The sequence below is a fragment of the Colias eurytheme genome, chromosome 5, assembly GCF_061535395.1.
Source record: "Colias eurytheme isolate Ceu_HAF_F1 chromosome 5, ilColEury1 Martin Lab GWU primary, whole genome shotgun sequence".
Lineage (NCBI taxonomy): Eukaryota > Metazoa > Arthropoda > Insecta > Lepidoptera > Pieridae > Colias > Colias eurytheme.
This window is the reverse complement of record NC_142984.1, coordinates 8363138-8383789: the sequence shown is the minus strand read 5'-3', so window position 1 is coordinate 8383789 and position 20652 is coordinate 8363138. Positions and strand designations below refer to the sequence as shown.

General features: G+C 32.8%; 1 protein-coding gene across 1 annotated transcript; it reads right to left on the bottom strand.

Moving 5' to 3' along the window:
- Window positions 1–2680: 2680 nt before the first annotated feature.
- On the bottom strand, window positions 2681–18786 carry LOC149908561 (tektin-B1-like). The gene is made up of 7 exons (XM_090102025.1): window positions 18706–18786; window positions 11322–11446; window positions 9862–10078; window positions 8832–9046; window positions 8270–8492; window positions 7327–7550; window positions 2681–2873 (listed from the first exon to the last, which is right to left on the bottom strand). Exons 1-7 carry the CDS (start codon window positions 18784–18786, stop codon window positions 2681–2683), a joined length of 1278 nt encoding a protein of 425 aa, XP_089958151.1.
- Between the last annotated feature and the right edge of the window lie 1866 nt (window positions 18787–20652).

The following is a 20652-nucleotide window of genomic DNA, read 5'->3' as shown; positions in this document are numbered from 1 at the left end:
AGGTCAAACGGTCAGCTTTCGGAGAATTTATCTTCATTTTACTTCGTTCAAATATAACTTCACAGTGTTCCACAACGCCGCTTTACCAACGTAACACACGATCTGTAAGTGATTATAATTCAAGGTATCGCAAATTCGGCGTCGCGGAAAATCTATTGTCATCTAATTCATGGGCGGCCGATCTACTGCGTTTTTATGTTACATTTTAAATCATACAAAGTTCTGAAGAGTAACCCGACAGGACAAAGGCGATTTTACTTCCGTACACGAACGAAAAGTCAAATGTAAATAACCTGTTGATATCACCTCTACCACGTGATTCATCTCGTGATTATCGTAATAGACTAGTATAAGGCTGGCGAAGCACAACGTAACTCGCTGCAGAACAGGTTTTACGGCGTAATGGACATCAAATAGAAGCCGAAATATAAATTTAACTGAGTTACGTCTTTTAGGAAGCATATCAGCTTATCAGTCGATCTGCTTAAATCTCAATAATTGTTTCAAATACTTCCTAATGTAAAGATGTCTTAACGTGCCGGAAAAAAATGTGGCGCTTTGATCGATTCGTATGTTTCCGCATATGAAATCATACATCGAAATATGTATAGTTATGACCGAAACGTAAAATTAAAGATAATTTCCAGTTGGGAGTGATTTAATTTTATGACGCCAATCGGCTCGTGGATATTAAAATGAGTTGTTTATACATATTTTATGTCGATACATCTTCATTCTTAATGTTATTCGAAAATTATGGTGCAAAAAGAAATATTTAAAGTGTAGACTTGAATGCAGATTTTGATTCATAATAATTATAAACTCTAAACTTGTAATATTCACTTTACTAAAACCAGTAGCACATAATATTGTAGGTACCTGAACATTATAGTCACTTAGTTTATTGTTACATGTTAGAAATAATAAAAAAAACATAGATATTATCGAAGTTTTGAAAAAATTAATATTAAATATAAAACATTTCATAAATTTTTATTTTCAGTAAAGAGATTATCATTTATATAATCATAAATCATACATTTTAATTATTATTAATAAAAAATGTGTGCGTGTACTAGTGTAAGAAGTGAAACTTCTTTATGACCTTATTAAAAAAAAAAATTTACTAACTCTAGGCAACTTTACAGAAATACGTCGAATCACGCGTGGTAGGGATAAGAAAAAGATGGCGCGTAACGGAAAAATGTCACGCGTAACGAAAAAATGTTACACTAAATTTTTTTCCAACCCCGATAAATAAGTTTCACTTCAAAAACATGGACGTAGTTGGCCAGAAGAAAAAAAAATGCTACTTACGATGGAGATTGAAGCTCTATCGTTTGAGTCCTTTTTCAAAATTATTTATCAGTTATCTAGTGGGTAGACAACTTCATGATGTAATAGGCATGCTTCGAAACGATTAAATATGAAGGCAAAGCAAGTTTAATTGTACAGGGCTTCAGGTTCAGGATCCAAAGTTCCTCGCAAGATGTGTAAAAGGGAAAAATAATTTATTTTCAAATATTATACCACTGCAGGGTCTAAGGATTCTACTAAAACTAAAACTAAACTAAAACGGCGACTGGTCGACAGTGCGTAATAGCTCTTAATCTTGTGAAGATTACTTGACTTCACCCTTTCCGTTTGTGTGGCGTTGAAATAAATCTTGACGTTATTTTTTTATATGCTTATTATAATAATAGGAAATACAGAGATAGAGATATTTTATTAAGTACTAGCGGCCCGCCCCGGCTTCGCCCGTGGTACATATGAAAAATAGATGTTGGCCGATTCTCAGACTTACCCGATATGCACGGAAAATTTCATGAGAATCGGTCCACCCGTTTCGGAGGAGTATGCAAACTAACATTGTGACACGAGAATTTTATATATTACTAGCGGTCCGCCCCGGCTTCGCCCGTGGTACATATGAAAAATAGATGTTGGCCGATTCTCAGACTTACCCGATATGCACAGAAAATTTCATGAGAATCGGTCCACCCGTTTCGGAGGAGTATGCAGACTAACATTGTGACACGAGAATTTTATATATAAGATTTTATTTTATAATGGCACCATTTTAAGAAAATAAAATATAGCCGAATATGCTACTCATTTTTTTTTTGAAGAAAGACTGTTAAATCGGGTAAGTAGTTCCTGAGATGAGAGCTTTCTATGAAACAAATAGCTCTTCAGCGTTTTAATATTATAATTCCTATATATTCAATATTAGGTATAGTGTTATCAGAACATTCTCACAAGCTTACTTAGTGCATAGAGATTGTCGAGAGTGTTCTGCGAAGCTTCGGAAAATGTACTCGTTTTATAATAATCCCGGCTCAGTCTTACAAACTAACGCTGTTTGCGATTTCTTGGGAATGTCTTTCAAATTTAAGTTAATAATATGACGCACTCTTATTTATAGAATGCAAATATATTTCAATAGAAATGTGCAATGAATTAAATGTAATGATAGATGATTAATTCTTCCAATCACATTGTTTATAGCTTAGATTTATAGCATATCTACTTACCTACATATAGATTGATTTTAAAAACCAGTAATTTTGAAATAAAGTTAAAATAAAACTACAAATTAAGAAAAAAACATTTATTATTAAAAAACGCAATTACCAAAAACAATTTCCAAACATCACAAAAAAATCACATCACAATGAATTTAGCCTTCCATCTTGGGCACCTCATCCTCCATACTCGCTAATATCAGATTCTTATCCGTGCCGGTTGGTCTCTTGGGCTCCAGAGCAGATCTCATCTCCAGAGCTCTGGTGTCCGTTTCCAAAGACTGCTCCTTGTCGTTCAGATCTATGGCGATCTTGATGGACGCCGCTTCGAGAGCGTTATACGTTGCTCTGAGAAATGTATCATTGAGGATATTGGATATAAATGCTCGAATATTGTGTTGAAGTGTAGAGTAGACTAGTTCAGTTCAGCTAATACTGAATAAGCTTGGATAGGTTGAATTCCTATCTCATTCTGATGATCCACCTGCGTTCCCTTTGCACATATCGTGATGAAATCATGAAACATATAAACCTACTTCGACAGATACGTATTGTAATATGAAATCTTAGACGTATGTATCAACGCGATCAGTGCAGAGGAACACTGGTGGAATAAATATGGAATATTTGGGCAGGTATATAAAATATACATAACTTTAATTAACACTTTATTAATTGCTAGCAGTTCTCAAGATATTATAAAATTTGGAAGGTGTTGAGTCGTTTATTATGAACTATCAAGTTTAATCTATCAATGAGGGACATTCTATTTTTTTATAACTTAAAATTTTTACTCCTAATGCTGTCATTATTCTCAGCAGCACAGATGAGGGTTTTATAAATAGAGTTAGATATAGAGAGGATCATGGAAGTAGCAATCTATAGATCAGAATTAAGCTTAAACAGAACTTCGAGATATTGTGCTAAATAATTTTAAAGCCGTTTGATTTTCCAGAAATAAAATCTTTTGTTACAGGAATCAGTTTAAATATGAATTAAAAAGAAAAAGAATAGATAGCCAGAAGAGCTCTGTATTCGCGATAATATTGTACTAATACGTTTAATCCGACCATAAATTTATTCAATGTAGTACTGTACGTTAAATAAATTTCTTCATAAAAGTAAATAGGATTAAAATGGCCTATTAAAGCACACTACTTAAAAGTTATACCACTGTTATACTACCCTTAATTATGGGGAATGGACTTTGATATACAGGGTGTCCCAAAAAGTAGTGATGAACGAAAGCTGGGAGGTAGAAGACCAAGAGGGCTATCCGAATCACCCCCATGTGTGTTATGCGATTTTTCGTATTTTCGGAGTTATTACATTTTTTTCAATTTTTCATCTATCGCCGAGTACGATGAGATTTTTATTTATGGTAACGTGAATTATTGCGCTAGATGCTTGATTTTTTTTGTGTGCTAAGCTGAAAGATAGGCCAATTCAGTATGGTAACATTTACTATCGTTAGATCTTCGAATGGAATAAAAAAAAGAATTAAATGCCAAGAAAGATAAAATTACCCAGTATGTTCATAACTTCAAGGGCCCATAAAAAAATAAAATCACATAAAAAAGGTTTTCCATTTGGCTTTTAAAAACTTGCTCTATCAATCAGGTAGCTACCCTAAAAATTTCATTTTATTATTCTGAAGGCTTCAATCGAAAAATTGAAATCTAAATGTGGTAAGTGCAAAATTTTTATTAACATGATGATCATTAAAACCAATAAATAGGTGTTTAATTACCAGAATTTTTTTAAATAGCCCCGATGTTGCTCAGTGCAAGTGCGACATCACCGTAAAAAGTTGTCTTTTAAATGTCTGAATGCTTTTTTTATCATTTTTAATGGTTTCTTCTGCTACTATGAATTTCCGGGTTATTTCGTCCAAATTGGGGCATTCTCTCAAGTAGCCGAAGTCTTTTTAGTATCCCCATTGAAACAAATCAATGGGGTTTAGGTCGAGGGACCGTGGAGGCTAGGCTTTAAAGCAGGCGTCACCGGCGCATGCGCAGGCTGCAACGACCAATCCATCTTTCAGGGTATTTTTGCCCTTTAGCCTGGCCTCCACGGTCTCCGGACATAAACCCTATTGAATTTTTTCCGTGGGGATACTACAAAGACGAGAGACTGCCACAATTTGGACGAAATAACCCGGAAATTCATAGTAGCAGAAGAAACCATTAAAAATGATAAAAGAGCATTCAGACATTAAAAAGACAACTTTTTACGGTGATGTCGCACTTGCATTGAGCAACAGCGGGGCTATTTAAAAAAAAAATCATTTTTAAACACCTATTTATTGGTTTTAATGATCATCATGTTACTAAAAATTTTGCACTTACCACATTTAGATTTCAATTTTTCGATTGAAGCCTTCAGAATAATAAAATGAAATTTTTAGGGTAGCTACCTGATCGATAGAGCAAGTTTTTAAAAGCCAAATGGAAAACCTTTTTTATGTGATTTTATTTTTTTATGGGCCCTTGAAGTTATGAACATACTGGTTAATTTTATCTTTCTTGGCATTTAATTCTTTTTTTTATTCCATTCGAAGATCTAACGATAGTAAATGTTACCATACTGAATTGGCCTATCTTTCAGCTTAGCACACAAAAAAAATCAAGCATCTAGCGCAATAATTCACGTCACCATAAATAAAAATCTCATCGTACTCGGCGATAGATGAAAAATTGAAAAAAATGTAATAACTCCGAAAATACGAAAAATCGCATAACACACATGGGGGTGATTCGGATAGCCCTCTAAGTCCTCTACCTCCCAGCTTCAGTATATCACTACTTTTTGGGACACCCTGTATATTTAGTTCACTGTAAGGCAAACTCATTACTAGACAAGGAACATTTTTTTGTGAACCTAACAGCGTGACCTAAATAACTTAGCTCTTACGGTCATTACTCCCATATGAAAATATCCAATGTACAAGCAAAAATCACACCAGCCGGGAAAACCAGTAAGTACAATGACTAGACAAACTTGGCCACGATATCTGGATCGATTCCAAATCCCAACTACTCTCGAATAGTTACATTAAGAAAATTCATGAAAGCATTGTTAAATTAAACAACCTATCCGATCTCCGAGGGTCGAGTTAACAATGTGACTACGGAAATTTTCTACGTTTCTCGAAGACGACTATCATGGAAACAATTTTGCGTTCTGTTAGTGAGGAGACTTTTATTGTTTTATTGTCTGCTTACTCCTTTATTTATGTACCTATTATGTGTGTTTGGAAGGCACAAAAAGAACCGTATTTTATTTTTTCTTTTATTACAAGTAAAATTATATTCCGAATTTACTTTGGATACAACCTCTCTTATTGTCTGCCGGTCTTATTTTGTGTACTGTCATAGCTTTATAAGATTTCATTTTAATAAGATATGAGGTACCTATTTTACATTATTATAAAACCCATGTGCTGTTTATTAAGTTATATGGCGGCAGAGCAAAGTCTAAAGTTAAGAAAAGCGCTTCCGTTACAAAGTACTGGTAATAGCTTTACAGTAGTTATCAAAATGTAACATATCTCTTTCTGTTCTTTGTGTGTTCTTATTTAGGTACCTATAAGGTGTATTATGCCTACATAGTAGTAGTAGAATACATATATCGATAAAATGTATCAGTTGCCTAATTTCCTTAGTAACTTGCTTTGACTAGACAGAATTTTTTTTCGAATGTGTAAGTATTATTAAGAACCAAAGGATGAATTCTAGACAAACCCTGCTATACTTAAAGATCGAGGAGCCCGCTTCAATTTAATATTTATTAGCATTTACGCGAGGATATTATTAGAAAATTCAGAGACAGGCCAGACCTTATAAAACATTCATGATCCTCTCAAAACACTTCATTTTATTTTAGTATACAGTTTGAACCCTGATTAGGCTGGATCACTATGCATATTATAAATTTTAAAGGTACCTAATAAGATTAACTATACTAGATATCGTGAATTTTGAAAATCAAGCGATCCCATAGGCGGGTAAAGATCTGTATCATTAATATCTCTAGAGGGGTTAGTAACACTATTTGCTATAAGTGTTAAGACGAAATTTGGCAAACGAAAAGATGGCTTTAGCACGCTATATACTAATAAACTAATATTTCAGCGTGAATTGATTCGAAGATGGCTTGGTGCTCTAGATAAGTAATACAAGATTTTCTAGGCGCGTCGCGAGTGGCCGTATTTTTGGCCTTACATACTTCGTGTAAATGGTCAGTATTTGCGACAAACCACAAATTTTGTTGAGTGTCCTGAATATTTAACATTTTACTATATTTGATATGTATGGTATATGTAATTACATAAAATTATATAAAAAGAAAGAGTAGACTAAGCTGGCAAAATTCAATACAAATTATTCGGAAACATGTAAGTGTTAAATTTTAAATTGAAAAGCAATCAGTTAAACAATACAGTATTCATACTATACATTTGTTTACCAACAAAGTCGAATCATGTATTCATGTTGCTGTCTGCTGACAATAATGCGTGTTGCATGTTGTATGGTGAAACTTCTCAAGGAGCAACAACATTTAGGGCCGATTTATCAATGCTTGGATAAAACTTATCCGTCCAATAAAGTATTACACGATAATATTAAAATGTCACGTAAACTGTCAAATACGGGCAATTACAATACGTTTTTAAAATGGTAGTATTATACATTATTCGACGAATAAGTTTTATCCAAGCATTGAAAAATCGGCCCTTAAACAAACCCAACATTGTTGCTTACCAAATATTTGCCATGAATATAAGGCTTCAGTTACTTACTTAGCGCAATCCTGTTTCTCTTGCAATTGCCGTATAGTCTCCCGTAAGTTCCGTACTTCCTCCTTCATGCCGATATCAGCCTCATCAGATGCAAGTTCAATACCGGGTCTATAGCCTCTAGTTTCTAATCTAGTCTCAGCTACTTTTAGTGCATTCACTTTGTCAGCGAATTGTTCACCGATAGTCTTCAACTCGCTTGACAGTTTGTCCATATTCTCTTCCATCTGTATTTTAGAAAAAAAAATCTAAATCATACTCAAAGAAAAGTTTCGATAATGTTATTTGAATTTAAAACTGTTTTAAATTTCCGTTCCGTTATAACTACCCATATACACGATTGCCTGTTGAGTATATTCGAATTGCATTTGCTGTCAATATAATATCCTACTCGGGAGATATAATAATTAAAGGAATTTCCACGACCTTCCTCCATTTTCATACATTCATATTGCCACTGGAGCTTCTAGTTCACATACCTCTAGCTTATTGTTCTTAAGCCAAATCTCAATTTTTAACCGACTTCATTTACACTACCTTTTCATTCAAACATTCCTTTATCTACATTACCTTCATCTTCTGCCACTGCAGCTCATTCCTAGCACGTTGTGTCTCATATACGCGGCGTCGCATCATATAGTTGGTGACGCTCTTTAATATTTTCAATCATCATACATTCATTCATCTAAATTACCTTCATCTTCTGCCACTGAAGTTCGTTTCTAGCACGTTGAGTCTCGTATATGCGGCGTCGCATCATATATTTGGTGACGTTATTTACTATTTTCAATCATCATTCATTCATTCATTGCTAAATTACCTTCATCTTCTGCCACTGCAGCTCATTCCTAGCACGTTGTGTCTCATATACGCGACGTCGCATCATATAGTTGGTGACGCTCTTTACCATTTTCAATCATTATTCATTCATTCATTGCTAAATTACCTTCATCTTCTGCCACTGAAGTTCGTTCCTAGCACGTTGTGTCTCATATACGCGGCGTCGCATCATATAATTGGTGACATCAGTCTGCGCTCGCAACGCGTTACGAGCTCGACCGCGAGCTACGAAAAGTGATTCCCGGAGTCGTAGTGTGTCTTGTAACTCGTCTACCGCTAGCTTTTTTGTCGCTTCGCACTTTTGTAGCCATTGATCGTAGGTTATCATGCTAATAAATTGTTAATTATGATAAGTTTAGATACATAATAGCGTAAATTAGGTAACATAGTTTTGCAGTTCCTACTTTCAAAAAAATCTGTAAGGAAAACATTTATTAAAATATTATAATTTTTTTACTAAACTGTCCCTTATTTAAGCTAACGTAAGTAATATTTTAATAAACCTATCGTTGAATGCAACAAACTAAAATCAATTTCTTAAATCTGAAAGAGTAGGTACTTTAACTTTTGAAAACACGCACACATTTCTGTTTCATTTATCATTCCATGAAAAATACGTCATTTAGTATCATTCGTTTTATCAAACTCAAAATTTGCAAATCACCTACCGTTTTGGTGTTTTCAACGAATCCGTCTTATACGTTATATTGGCGCAGTCCTTATCCAGGTTTAGCATGTCCTTATCAATTTGCAGCGCTTCGTTCTTATCATTGAGGTCCAGTTGAAGCTTGAACTTCACCACCTCAAGTTTGTTTATCTTCTCCCACGCGGACTGGCAACGATCTATCAGCATTTTCTTGTTGCTTTCGGTTACGCAGAGTTCCTGTGTTATTAGGAATTAGGTTTTAGGTGAATGCATGAAGGTGATCTTTATCTATACTAATATTATAAAGAGGAAAGGTTTGTATGTATGTATGTATATATGTATGTATGGTTTTCATGCATAAACTACGGGACCGATTTTGATGAAATTTGGCACAGATCATCTTTAAACCCTGAGAAAGAACATAGGCTACCTTTTATTGCGAAATATGTACCTACCACGGGCGAAGCCGAGGCGGACCGCTAGTAGTACATAATTTGTAAAGTCTCTTGAAGCCTTTTTTAGCCAATTTTGATCCATTGCCTAAGTTGGTATGTAGCTTGTGCGTTTATAAGGAAAGGATTGCGTAGGTATGTTTTTCACGTAGATTATTTTTTTTTCGTAATCAGGTTCATAATGGAAGATGAACCAAATATGTAACGAATCGTTAATATTTACTGACATTAGGTATATAAAAAGGTCAACAAAATTTTTACATGTTAATAAAAATGTACGAAATTAAATCTATCCATTTTAACGCTAGCTGAATAAACCTTTTCCCTTTTTAATATTCATAAAAGAATTCATATTTTTATAAATGAACATAGATCTAAAATATTTTCACCAGGGTATGTTTCAATTTACTGGATGATTGACACCTTATAAACACATTACATTCTATAGATTTCATTCTAAGAAAGAAGAAAATTCTTGCTCAAAGTTATAATATTTCGTATACTTTTTACGAAAAATAAACACAATTAGTTAGTACAAAAGCCAACGTTCACGTCACGTTATATTTGACCAAAAGAAGTCAAAAGCAACAACGCACATACCTTCTTCAACTCCGTATCAGCCAAGTCGTACGTCAGTTCGCTGCTCCTCCTCCCGTCCCTGTTAGAGAGGCACTCCGAACAGACCAGGAGGGGCATGTTCAATTGCTCCAACTCTCTCTCTGTGGATGCCTTCTCTTCTTTTAGAGCGGTCATCTCTCTGTCTAGGCGTTCTAAAAGCTCTTGGAGAGTTGATTTCCATTGCTCTATTTCGTATACTCTGTGACATGATAAGATGAATGAAGATTTCGTTCTATTTTGTATGCTATGTGATAACTGATATTGGTAACATTGTGCTTTTTTAGCAGATGGTGCCAGAAGTATAATAAATAATAATATGATTAATGTGTGTGTCTGTGTGTGCGTGCGCGCGTATGTATCTGCATATGTATGCATGTTTTACGTACGCGGTGCAGTAAATTTAAAATACAAAATTTGTACAAGTATTTAGCATTCTATTTTGAAATAGAAATAATAATATAATTAGAGCCTCATAAGTCCATAATGTTTTATCCAATACGTAAAACTTTACACATTAGGTATTAAACTAATTAGAGACATAACAATTTTAAAACTTTTCATCTAACGTTCCGCGTCACTGTTATTGTCCCCCACAATTACTTTACTTATGATAACTAATTCTCGTCTCACGACAACAAACCATAAGTGCGAAAACTTATGACATACACTTGATTGCTCTAGGTCCCGCGAGAGAAGAACAAATTACAAACAACTGCAAAGAATAGCTGCTGCTGAGGGTATACGTTCAATCTCACTGTATTTGTTAAGATTCTGAGCTTTTGAATAATATAAATGTTTCATGACACTCAAAATATTATGAGTTTCTTTTTCCTCCTCTAATTTACAATTAACCCAAATTAACCCAAATTTACAATTTACAATTTACAATGAGCCCCGAACGGCCCGATCGGTCCACGACACAATAGATTTTCTATTGTGTCTGTGATTCCGGGGCCTGAGTTATTAAATTAAATGTTGATGATGGATTGGATCACATTTGAGACGCTTTTTCGCATTAACCTCAGTTATTTTGTAAATCATCAATACCTAGGCTACTTATCTATCCTACTGATATTGTAGGTATATCTAACTTGCCTCATAAGATATTTAGATGTTCTTTGCTCTTTTGTGCAAAAACTACTGACCGGATTTGATTGAAATCTAGTATAGTTCTTTATCCAGTCTTTCACAATAGAGCTAAACTAAACTAAGTAAAACTTTTCTAAATATGAATTCTAAAAGCATATTTGCATAAATAACTTTTGAATAACACGTGAGTTATTTCATTCTTAAAGCAATACATTACAATACCTATACCTACATGATTAATGTCAAAAGTACACTGAAAAGTATATCTATACATATATGAAGACCATAGAGATAAGTACCTACATATTATCTCTATGATGAAGACTATTAATAAAAAAGGTATTATAGCATACCTAGCTCTCAATCTATTGTTGTTATGATAGCTGTCCCAGTCGGTCTTGATTTTGGTCTCATTGCGAAGCTGGTGCGAGCTGTAGCGAAGGTCGAAGGCGTCAGCCCTTCTGGTGTCTGCTGTGACCTATACAATTTTAATTTTATAATAAACTATAAACTATTACAAAAAGATGCATTGAAACTTAGATAAAAAGGGAATGAAAAACCTAAATATTATAATTCCCACTGAAATGAGGTTTTTAAATTTGAACTCGCGGTTTTTATTTTTAGCAGTATGACTACAGCATGAAACTTATTGTCTAACTTTATGAGCCTGAACCAGAACTAGGGAAAATAATATAGTTTTTTAATTTAAAAATGAATATTCTTTTATATGAACAACATGGCACTAACCTAGCAAGTGCTGAAAAATAAAACGTTTAAGCAAATCCTCACGATAGGCCAAACATTAGCTTTAATTGTTTCGTAAGTTTAATGACTTGAGATAACATTTAGCTGAGAGATGTTTCACTTTTGTGTTTCTTTAATTAGAGCGGCGTTGCAATTGTGAATTAAAAATTCTTTTACAAAATTAAAGCAAGGCAAGTGAAAACAATTATTTAAAAACTCTTGTGTGCGAACAGAAACAAACGCCCTTTGTTTCACTCGATGTTTTTAAATCTTTATTTTGTACAAATAATTCGTTTTTTCATCTTAATTGAAATTTGAAATGAATGTGATTGTTTGTTGAATTCTCTCCTGTTTGCAGTATCATTATTAAATTCGATACGCCAGCGGCAGATTTTTGTTATTTACTAGAGATCTCAATTCCATTGGATGCTTAATACATTTAAATTTGAAATATTTATTTGTACCCAGTAACATTAATTTAAATAATTATAAATGAATTCGAATAATGAGGATAGAGATACTTACCTAATAAATACGTTTTAACTTAAATAGATATTAGTAACTGCAAGATACAATCATGATAAAAATGAAACAAACAAAATTGCATACCTACATCATACGTAACCAAATACATTCCCAACATTTCAGTCAATAGAACAATAATATGAATACCATGTGAATAATTCCAACTTTGCATTGGAATCGAAACTTAGAGAATGAATATTTACGACGCATCTCCGTGGGTCCTGAATAAAAATCACATTGAGTGAGCAAGAACGGAAACGAGGGAATTTACGGGATACTATTGTGATAAAGTTCAACTCTAATGCCCATATGAAACATTAAATCTTCCTACTTCCTAGTAGCTTTACAGGACAAAATAACTATTTGATATCCTACTTGGAGTATTTAATTGCGTAAAATCTGTACATGAGCTGTAGATAGTTACGCCAATTTGCCTGAATATAAAAAAGCGATCAAAAAGATATAAATTGCATACATAATTAATTATGTTACATATTTATTATATTAGTTTATATTTTTATAGCATACCTACCTAATATTGATAATTTACAATTTTTAAAAACACGTAAATTTATTATCTTAAAAATAAGCTTAGCAAGATGCCATGCGCACAAAACTTTGCCAATCCACAGGCGATCTAGGCGCTAAGAAATTAGTGAAGCAATACTTACACTCATAACATCGCAGTTTAATTTTATGATTAAAACATTAAATAAAAATGCTAATGGATTAATGTAATAAATAGCCATTTTAGTACGTACAGTTACGACTATTTTTTTTATATAGGTACCATGCAAATGAGACGAGAAAGACCATGGTCATGGAAACGTTTGTAGCAGTGAAAATATTACGATTTGAGTTTCAAACTGTTTTCTACAAAAAGTAAAATTATCAAAAACTACTTCGTTTCCGATTTCAGAACATGTTGATTTCCCTTTCCAAGCTGAATTCCTAGTTGAAATTCATACAAGCTTCCATTTGCAAATAAAACTATTTTAACTTCAATTAAATTTAATTAAACATTAAAAAACTCCACGGGCCAAGCTACATTCAGAATATTATGTAGAAAAACATACTACATTTTAAACTAAATGAAACTATTTTTCTTCATAAATTTTACCGCTTTTAAAATATTTTATCTTGCCTTCTACTTTAATTCTACGGTTAATAATGTGACGATAAATTGGGTGTACATCTGCAGAAGTAATTTAAAACGTGGTTTAAGTTGAAAGTTCTGAAGTTGCAATAATAATTACTTAAGGGCTTGGTCTAGTAGTGCAAACAAATGCATCCTGTCATCCTATATGTAAATAATACAAATGTACTAAGGGAAAGTTGCTCCACTTAATTTTTAAAAATTAATTATTAAATCATTCGTATGCATAATTTAATATTCGTAATAAGTACCAGAAATGACAATTTGAAACAATTTTCGTGAAAATTACATTGATTATACGGTGATTTTTTTTATCAGTACACAAAATTTGCGAATACGTTCTATTGATATCTTCAAATGCATAACTCTATACATTTTTTTCGACCTAAGTTTCTTAGTGAAAGTTGTTCAGTTTAACTAATAAAACGGATAAACAAATTTTGTATATAATAAAAAAAATGTAATGTTTGTGTTAAAAAATTATAAAATAGAAAAATACGCAAATGAAAACAAAAGATATTTATTTCTGACTAGCTTCCGCCCGCGGGCCGTGACTCCGTCCGAGCGGATGTCGGTCTTCGCGTGGATGGTTTATTTCTCCATTTTGAACTGGGAAGACGTTTCTCACTAAATTAATATTAGACGATCACTCTCGCTCGCCACACTGGACACGTCCGCTCGCATCAAAATTCATAAATTACATATATGCATCGCGCGGAACGCCGTCCTTATATAGGAGTCGAGGAGGCGTGGTGTCGTGCGGCCCGCGTGTGCCGCAAACGGTTCAAGCCAAATCCGACTTTTGGCGCTACAGGTTACATCGCTGAATCCACTGCGGGTAACGCAACGTGTGTTCGCGGTTCTACAGAACAACGTCTATGGATAAAACTGAAAAATTAAGATTTATTTTTTTTCTTCGTATTTTTCCAGGATAAAAAGTATTCCATTTTATGCCCAGGATAATAAGGTATAATTATACCAAGTTTCATTGAAATCGAACCATTAGTTTTCACGTGATGCCTTCACATACAGACAGACAGACAGACAAAAATTTTTTTAATCACATATTTGTGTTTGGTATCGATCCAGTAACACTGCTATTTATTTTTTAAATACATATTTTCAAAGTACAGAATTGACCCTTCTACGGATTTATTATATTATGTATAATATATAGATTTATATGGATAAACCTAATAAATATTTTGCTAGCATTCTGATGCTTTATCGGTTGCACTGGATTTTTCTCTTTTTTTTCAATCGCTTGAATAACATAGGATGGGTCCTTGATGGGCATCGAATGCTGAAGTCTCGAATCAATCAATTCTGACAGTAGGCAATTTATGTAAAATCTTGATAATGGTCCATCATTTTATTTTTTTTTTGCCTAAACTTATATATTCTATTTTTAACGAATGATTCACTCCAGTCCAAACAGCAAATAAGCAGACTTCTGCTTCTGCAACGTTTAGTTGTCCCTGAATTTGGAAAAAATAGTCATGATTCTTATCTATGACAAAAGTGTTATTTTTTTGCATTGTATTTCAAATTTTAAATTTTTTATTTTTAACCGCATCTTCCGCATTCATCTCTTTTGCCGGAATTAGACATTTAACTTCTACTAGTCCCATTTTCCCTTCTTGATATGGGAGTGTATAAAGTAAATTTTTTAGATATTTCTCGTTATACTTTTAAAAAGTTATTATTATCATTTTGCTCATTAGGTAAAGTAATTTCTATATCAGTTTTAAGTTTTTTGATACCTGCAATAATAACGTCATAATCGCCTGCACATACTTATCGATTACACCCTGTATACAATCCACCACCCACATTCATAATGTTTTCCTGTCCTCCTCTCCTTTACGCTGTTCACCGATATATTTTAAATGAGTAAATCTGCTACCACTGAAGGATGTTTCATTGTGATCAGCAAATTTTCACCACTGTTGTCGATTATTTGTTTTTAATTTTTAATCAGCAATTGGGAATCATCAGTTTTGTTTTTTGCAGATTGGTGATGTACCCTAACAATACGTCGAAAAGGGAAAGCATCAACGAATTATCGTTTTCGTCCTCTTTTTTTATTCCTCGCGTCTCTGTTAAACTCAAAACTCAAACTCAAACATTTATTTATTCAATTAGACTTCTTCTAGAAGCACTTTTGAAATGTCATTAGGTACATATTTTTAACATTTACCACCGATTCGGAAAGCAGTATCTACGGAGAAGAATCGGCAAGAAACTCCATAGTTGCTCTTTTTACTTGTTACTTGTGTTTGTTTAGTTCTCAACACCCATTGAATTTTCTATGTTATTGCGATCTTCCATTACATCTGAGTTTTGATGATGTGATGATAATCCATTCGTTTTAATATTGGTACTTAGAGTTGGTGGACTAAACTAGAAATGGTGGACTAAATTTGTCAGCGCGTCTGTAAGATCAAAATATAAAACCAACATCCTGTATTTAAGTTACAAAATTAATAATCAAACAATATGCCGCTACGTTTAAAATAACCAGAAGAAAAAAAACACCTCGACATATTTGGAATTTTGGAGTAAACAAATCATTTTCCCCGTATGTCCCAAGTTCAAGTTCTCAATATAATTTAATATATTTCGTATTTCTCAAACGAAAAATAAACATTTTGGGAACTTCAAAAAAAATATATATTATAAGAAAATTTATGAGCTTACTTTAGTTTAAAAGAATTATACATCCCTTTACTGAAACTCCGTAAAATAAAGAAATTGTTGCCAATCACCTTTGTAATGTATTTGGTTTCATTAACTTTATGTTCGAAGATAATTTTTTTTCTAGTAAGTACATAGTTACACGCATATTTTTTTCATTTATTTTCCAAATCGAAATCAAATGTTTAAAAATACGAATATTTGCACAAAACTAAGATAAAAATAATCAATTAACAAAAATATTAAATTTAATGAAGTAGAGCAACTTTCACTTCGGTATGAAGGAAAATCGAGCGTAGAGCACACGTCAGAACGCTCCGGCCCAAGGAGCGCGCTGCGCGACTAAAGAAATTCGCTAGGATTTTTCCTAATTATTTTAACCCTTAAATTGTCACCCCTAGATAACTTGGGTGTATAATGTCCAAATTTGGAGGATGTGTTGGAATTAGGATAGAAAAGAGGAAAATGAAAAAAAAAATTAAAAATTTTAATTTTTTCTATTGTTTTCACTATGTCACATAAAACGGACATTGCCAATTATATGTACATGTTCGAACCGTCACATATAACGGACATTGCACATTATTCCTGCAACCGTGGTACATATATAAAATGCACATTTTCAACTCTGTAATTCAAAATTATTATCAAATTATAATTATGGACGATCAAGTATAAGCTTTTCAAACATCTGTCTTAAAATATTGGTTAAAACTTAAACGATATCGTTAAAAATAATGGATTTTAAAAAACGACACTATCAAAAGTCACAGCATAAGAATTGGCTAAGAATTGGGATAGAAATAGTATTACATAGCCTGAGAACTTATTCTAATACACCAAGAAAGTCCTCTTCCCATTCACTAAATTGTACAGATTGTAATGTGTTTGCTTTATCGTATGCAAAGAAGTCGTATACCATGCCTGAAGTACCAAAACAAACAGGAAATTTAAATCGCTTTTTTTGGATTCTTTGGCATATATATCCATTTGCTGCCAGTTTTTTCATTTGTAAGGTATTATTATTTAAATTTTCATCTATTAGGTGGTATTTCTGGTAAGTAACATGATACTGTGGCTGAAGAACTACTGAGAAGTAGGGAAGATTCATCTCGCACCGCATGTAAGGGCTGTAATTCTGCAGCAATAATATTTTGTTGATGGTAAAAATTCTGACTTTTTGGATCTTCATTGTGACTCAAATCAATATGTCGTATAATTCCGGAGGTATGGTGCTGGGAGTAAATGATTGACACTTTTATCATAGTGAAATCACTCCCGTAGGTCTACATTTCCTTCGAAATCGTCATCTCAACTCAACGCCAGACTCTTCAGCTTCCGTCAGAGGTAGTGAGGGAATTTTTTATTGAGTGCCAAGTCATGCTCCTGTTAAATATAATAAAAATAAAGAAAAATATATCAAAATGATGATGTTGAAAATGGAGGGCCTGATTGGCAACGTCCGTTACATAGGACATGTGAAGAATACCCTAGTGTATACTCCAAGTTGTCAACGTCCGTTTTATGGGACATCATAAACAAACTAAGATTTTTAATACAAATATTGTAAAATATGTAAAAATTATGTCAAAATACTATACTTACAATCGTATTCTGACTAATAATATAACATTATAAGCAAAATAGCCAAAATACTTACAGTTATAACCAATTTTATCAGGACAATCAAAAGATCCGTTTTTTGCAAATTTCAAATGGTCACCATTCGCGACTGTACTTCGCTTCGCTAACGAAACCTGCATGTACGCGAAGGACATAGCTAGTACCTTCCTAATATACCAATTGGCAATGCCTAGGTCTACTGTAACAGAGCCAGCATGTGTATAAATACTATGTCCTTTAAAACGGACGAAATCAATTTAAGGGTTAAATATTTTTTTAATATTTAAAGAATTATCAAAAGTCAAAAAAAAAAATTTTTAAAGGATTAATACTCATTGGTCTTCAACCAACTCGAATAAATTAATGGAAACAATAACTTTTAGCAGTATTTATCAATAGATTTTGTAAGGCAAAAAATGGGAAATTTGATGAATTTATAACGTTCTAATTAGGAAAATCATAAGTTTTTCGGCAATTGTATTCAGCAGTTTTTAATAACGACTATATAAGGATAATAATGCGCTGATCAAATTGTGTAAATAATTGTAATCGGTTGCAAGGTAGTGAGTGCACAAACTTAGCTCGAAATGTCTTTGGGGGAAAGAGACTTATCTTGAAGGCCTGATTAAGGTAACATAAAGTAACTTTACAAATGTGAAAAAATTCACGCGCATTGCGTATATAACACTTATTGATAAACAAGAAAAAAAAAATCAGTTTATCATTTCATTAGCCGGGAAAAAATTGTCAAATAACTTGTTGAAAACGCAATTTTGCTAGACTGCAGCCTTAAGTGCTTTCAAGAAGTTCGTTTATCGACTTTGGTTTGAATTTACCAGCTTTGTCAATATTTTGAAATTATTAGAATCGCATTAAATCTAAAAGAGCAAATTCAAATAATACAGATTTTAAAAGGAATATTTTGCTTTAGTTTCTATAGATTTGTCTTGGAGATTTCTTCATTTACCTATATAAAAAAAAAATGTGAATACCTGCAATCCATATAACCTGGCGTCCCAATCCGGTAAGGTCAAATGTGGTAGTGGTTTCTCGTAAGTAACAACTGACTGCATTTTAGAAAATTTACTACACTTTTGCTATTTATAAAAGTAAAATATTGGCTTCACGGAAAGTAATCGAGTGTCAAAATGACAGATACGACCGCGGAGGTGACGGCCGCGCTCGAATTCCAAATTTAAAACTTTTTTCTTTTGTGGCCAGCATCATAAATCCAAAAAGGTTTTTGTTTTGAGTCTTTATATTTACTTTTTTTATTAAAAATATTTATGTTATTTTATCACATTATAATATACATGTTATAAGTAAGTAGTAAATTAATAAAAAATGAAATTGTTGTTAGAAAATAACTTCGCCAAAGATTTTGATGCGCGTTGCAGCATATAAGAACAAAAATTATAGAAAAAATATGTACTATTTTAAATATTGATATTAAAAATAATAATATGAATCAATTTAATCTCCTCATTCTTATTAGATATAATTTTCATAATAATTGTGAAATACGAAAAGAAAATTACAAATACTTCGATTGGTAAATAAACTCGCAAATGAATAAAAAGTGAATAGTATCGAACACGCTCTGTTTACCAAACACGAGTGGAAAAGTTAACTGAACTCCCAAATTATGTTATATTGACCTAATTTCTGTGGAAATTCAGAACAGATATGTATTGAGAAAATTAGGGAATGCGAATATTTGATTGTTAATATGAATAAATTTCATTTACCCAAGTTGTACCTAAGTACAAATAGATTCGTCACTTTTATGTTTATTAATTTTTATTGCAATGAAATGCTGTCGACATTAATTCTTCCGCATACAAGTATCAAATAATAATGTAATATTTAATTTAATTTTATGTCAGTATTTTACGTAAGGAATGAATAAAAACAGTGAGTTAGCAGTGTACAAGCATACCTACAAATTAAGAACCTCCTTCTTTTTAGGGAAAAATGGGATTTGGCAACTGGGACTACTATAGGAATGAAAAAAAATTTAAACTGAGTGCAATAGCTGTGGTCATGATTTTTAAGTATTTGCTGTTTTTATACCGGAGAGCGGAGAGTATATTTTCCTATGCCACATCAATAATTGTAAGACGATGTTCAAAATATGTTAAAGTGCCGGCGAAAATCTTTGTATTCTAAGTAAACTAGTTGGTGCTGCAGTTTTAAAACGAGTTTAGTTCTCAGTTGTTCTTTATCGAACATCTCCATGTTTTACTCTGATTAATAAAAATTGCAGCATCTATCATTAATCATGCGTAAAATGCTAATTGTAAATTGTTTTGCTGTGATAAAAATTATCAAATTTATTTTAATCGCTATAGCCACCCAAGGTTGTCCAACCGATAAACGCCTCAAATAAAAAAAACGAAAATACTATTTTTTTAATAGCATAGATAACAAAAGCATGTCCCAAATTCCGACTACATCCCCATATCGCATCTCAATATGAGGTTTATCGTGTGGTCATAAATTTCCTTAACATTTATTTCTAGTTGGACGATTGCCAGTTGTTCTACTTACGCTTATAAGCCTCCTTTGGTCTTGACCACATGAATCAGAAGGAATCGAATGGTGCATTAAAACAGTAGGAGTGGTTACACGATTTATTTCTATTACATGTAAGGTGCTGAAGGGAATATTTCTAGAAGAATCTATTGAGGAATATATCTTTGCTGACGTTTTGGAGCGGAAGGTTTTTCAGCTGACTATTGAGACAGTCAGTACTCAGTCACATCATAGTATTATGTGGTATCTCGTGATAGAACATGACAGCATTTTTTATTTTTACTATAAATAATATCATTTCAGTGCTTAGGTTACCTTCACAGGATCAAATCAAACGAACAAAGTACATATTTCAAATTAGCACTTATTCACGGAGAAAAAAAAGACAATTGGTCTTTATTGTT

Coding starts and splice junctions, on each gene's coding strand:
- LOC149908561 (XM_090102025.1), bottom strand. CDS start 18,786: ATGCAGTCAGTTGTTACTTACGAGAAACCACTACCACATTTGACCTTA. Junction 11,447..18,705: donor CCAGGTTATATGGATTGCAG/GTATTCACATTT, acceptor AAAATTGTATAG/GTCACAGCAGACACCAGAAG. Junction 2,874..7,326: donor GAGAAACAGGATTGCGCTAA/GTAAGTAACTGA, acceptor TACATTTCTCAG/AGCAACGTATAACGCTCTCG.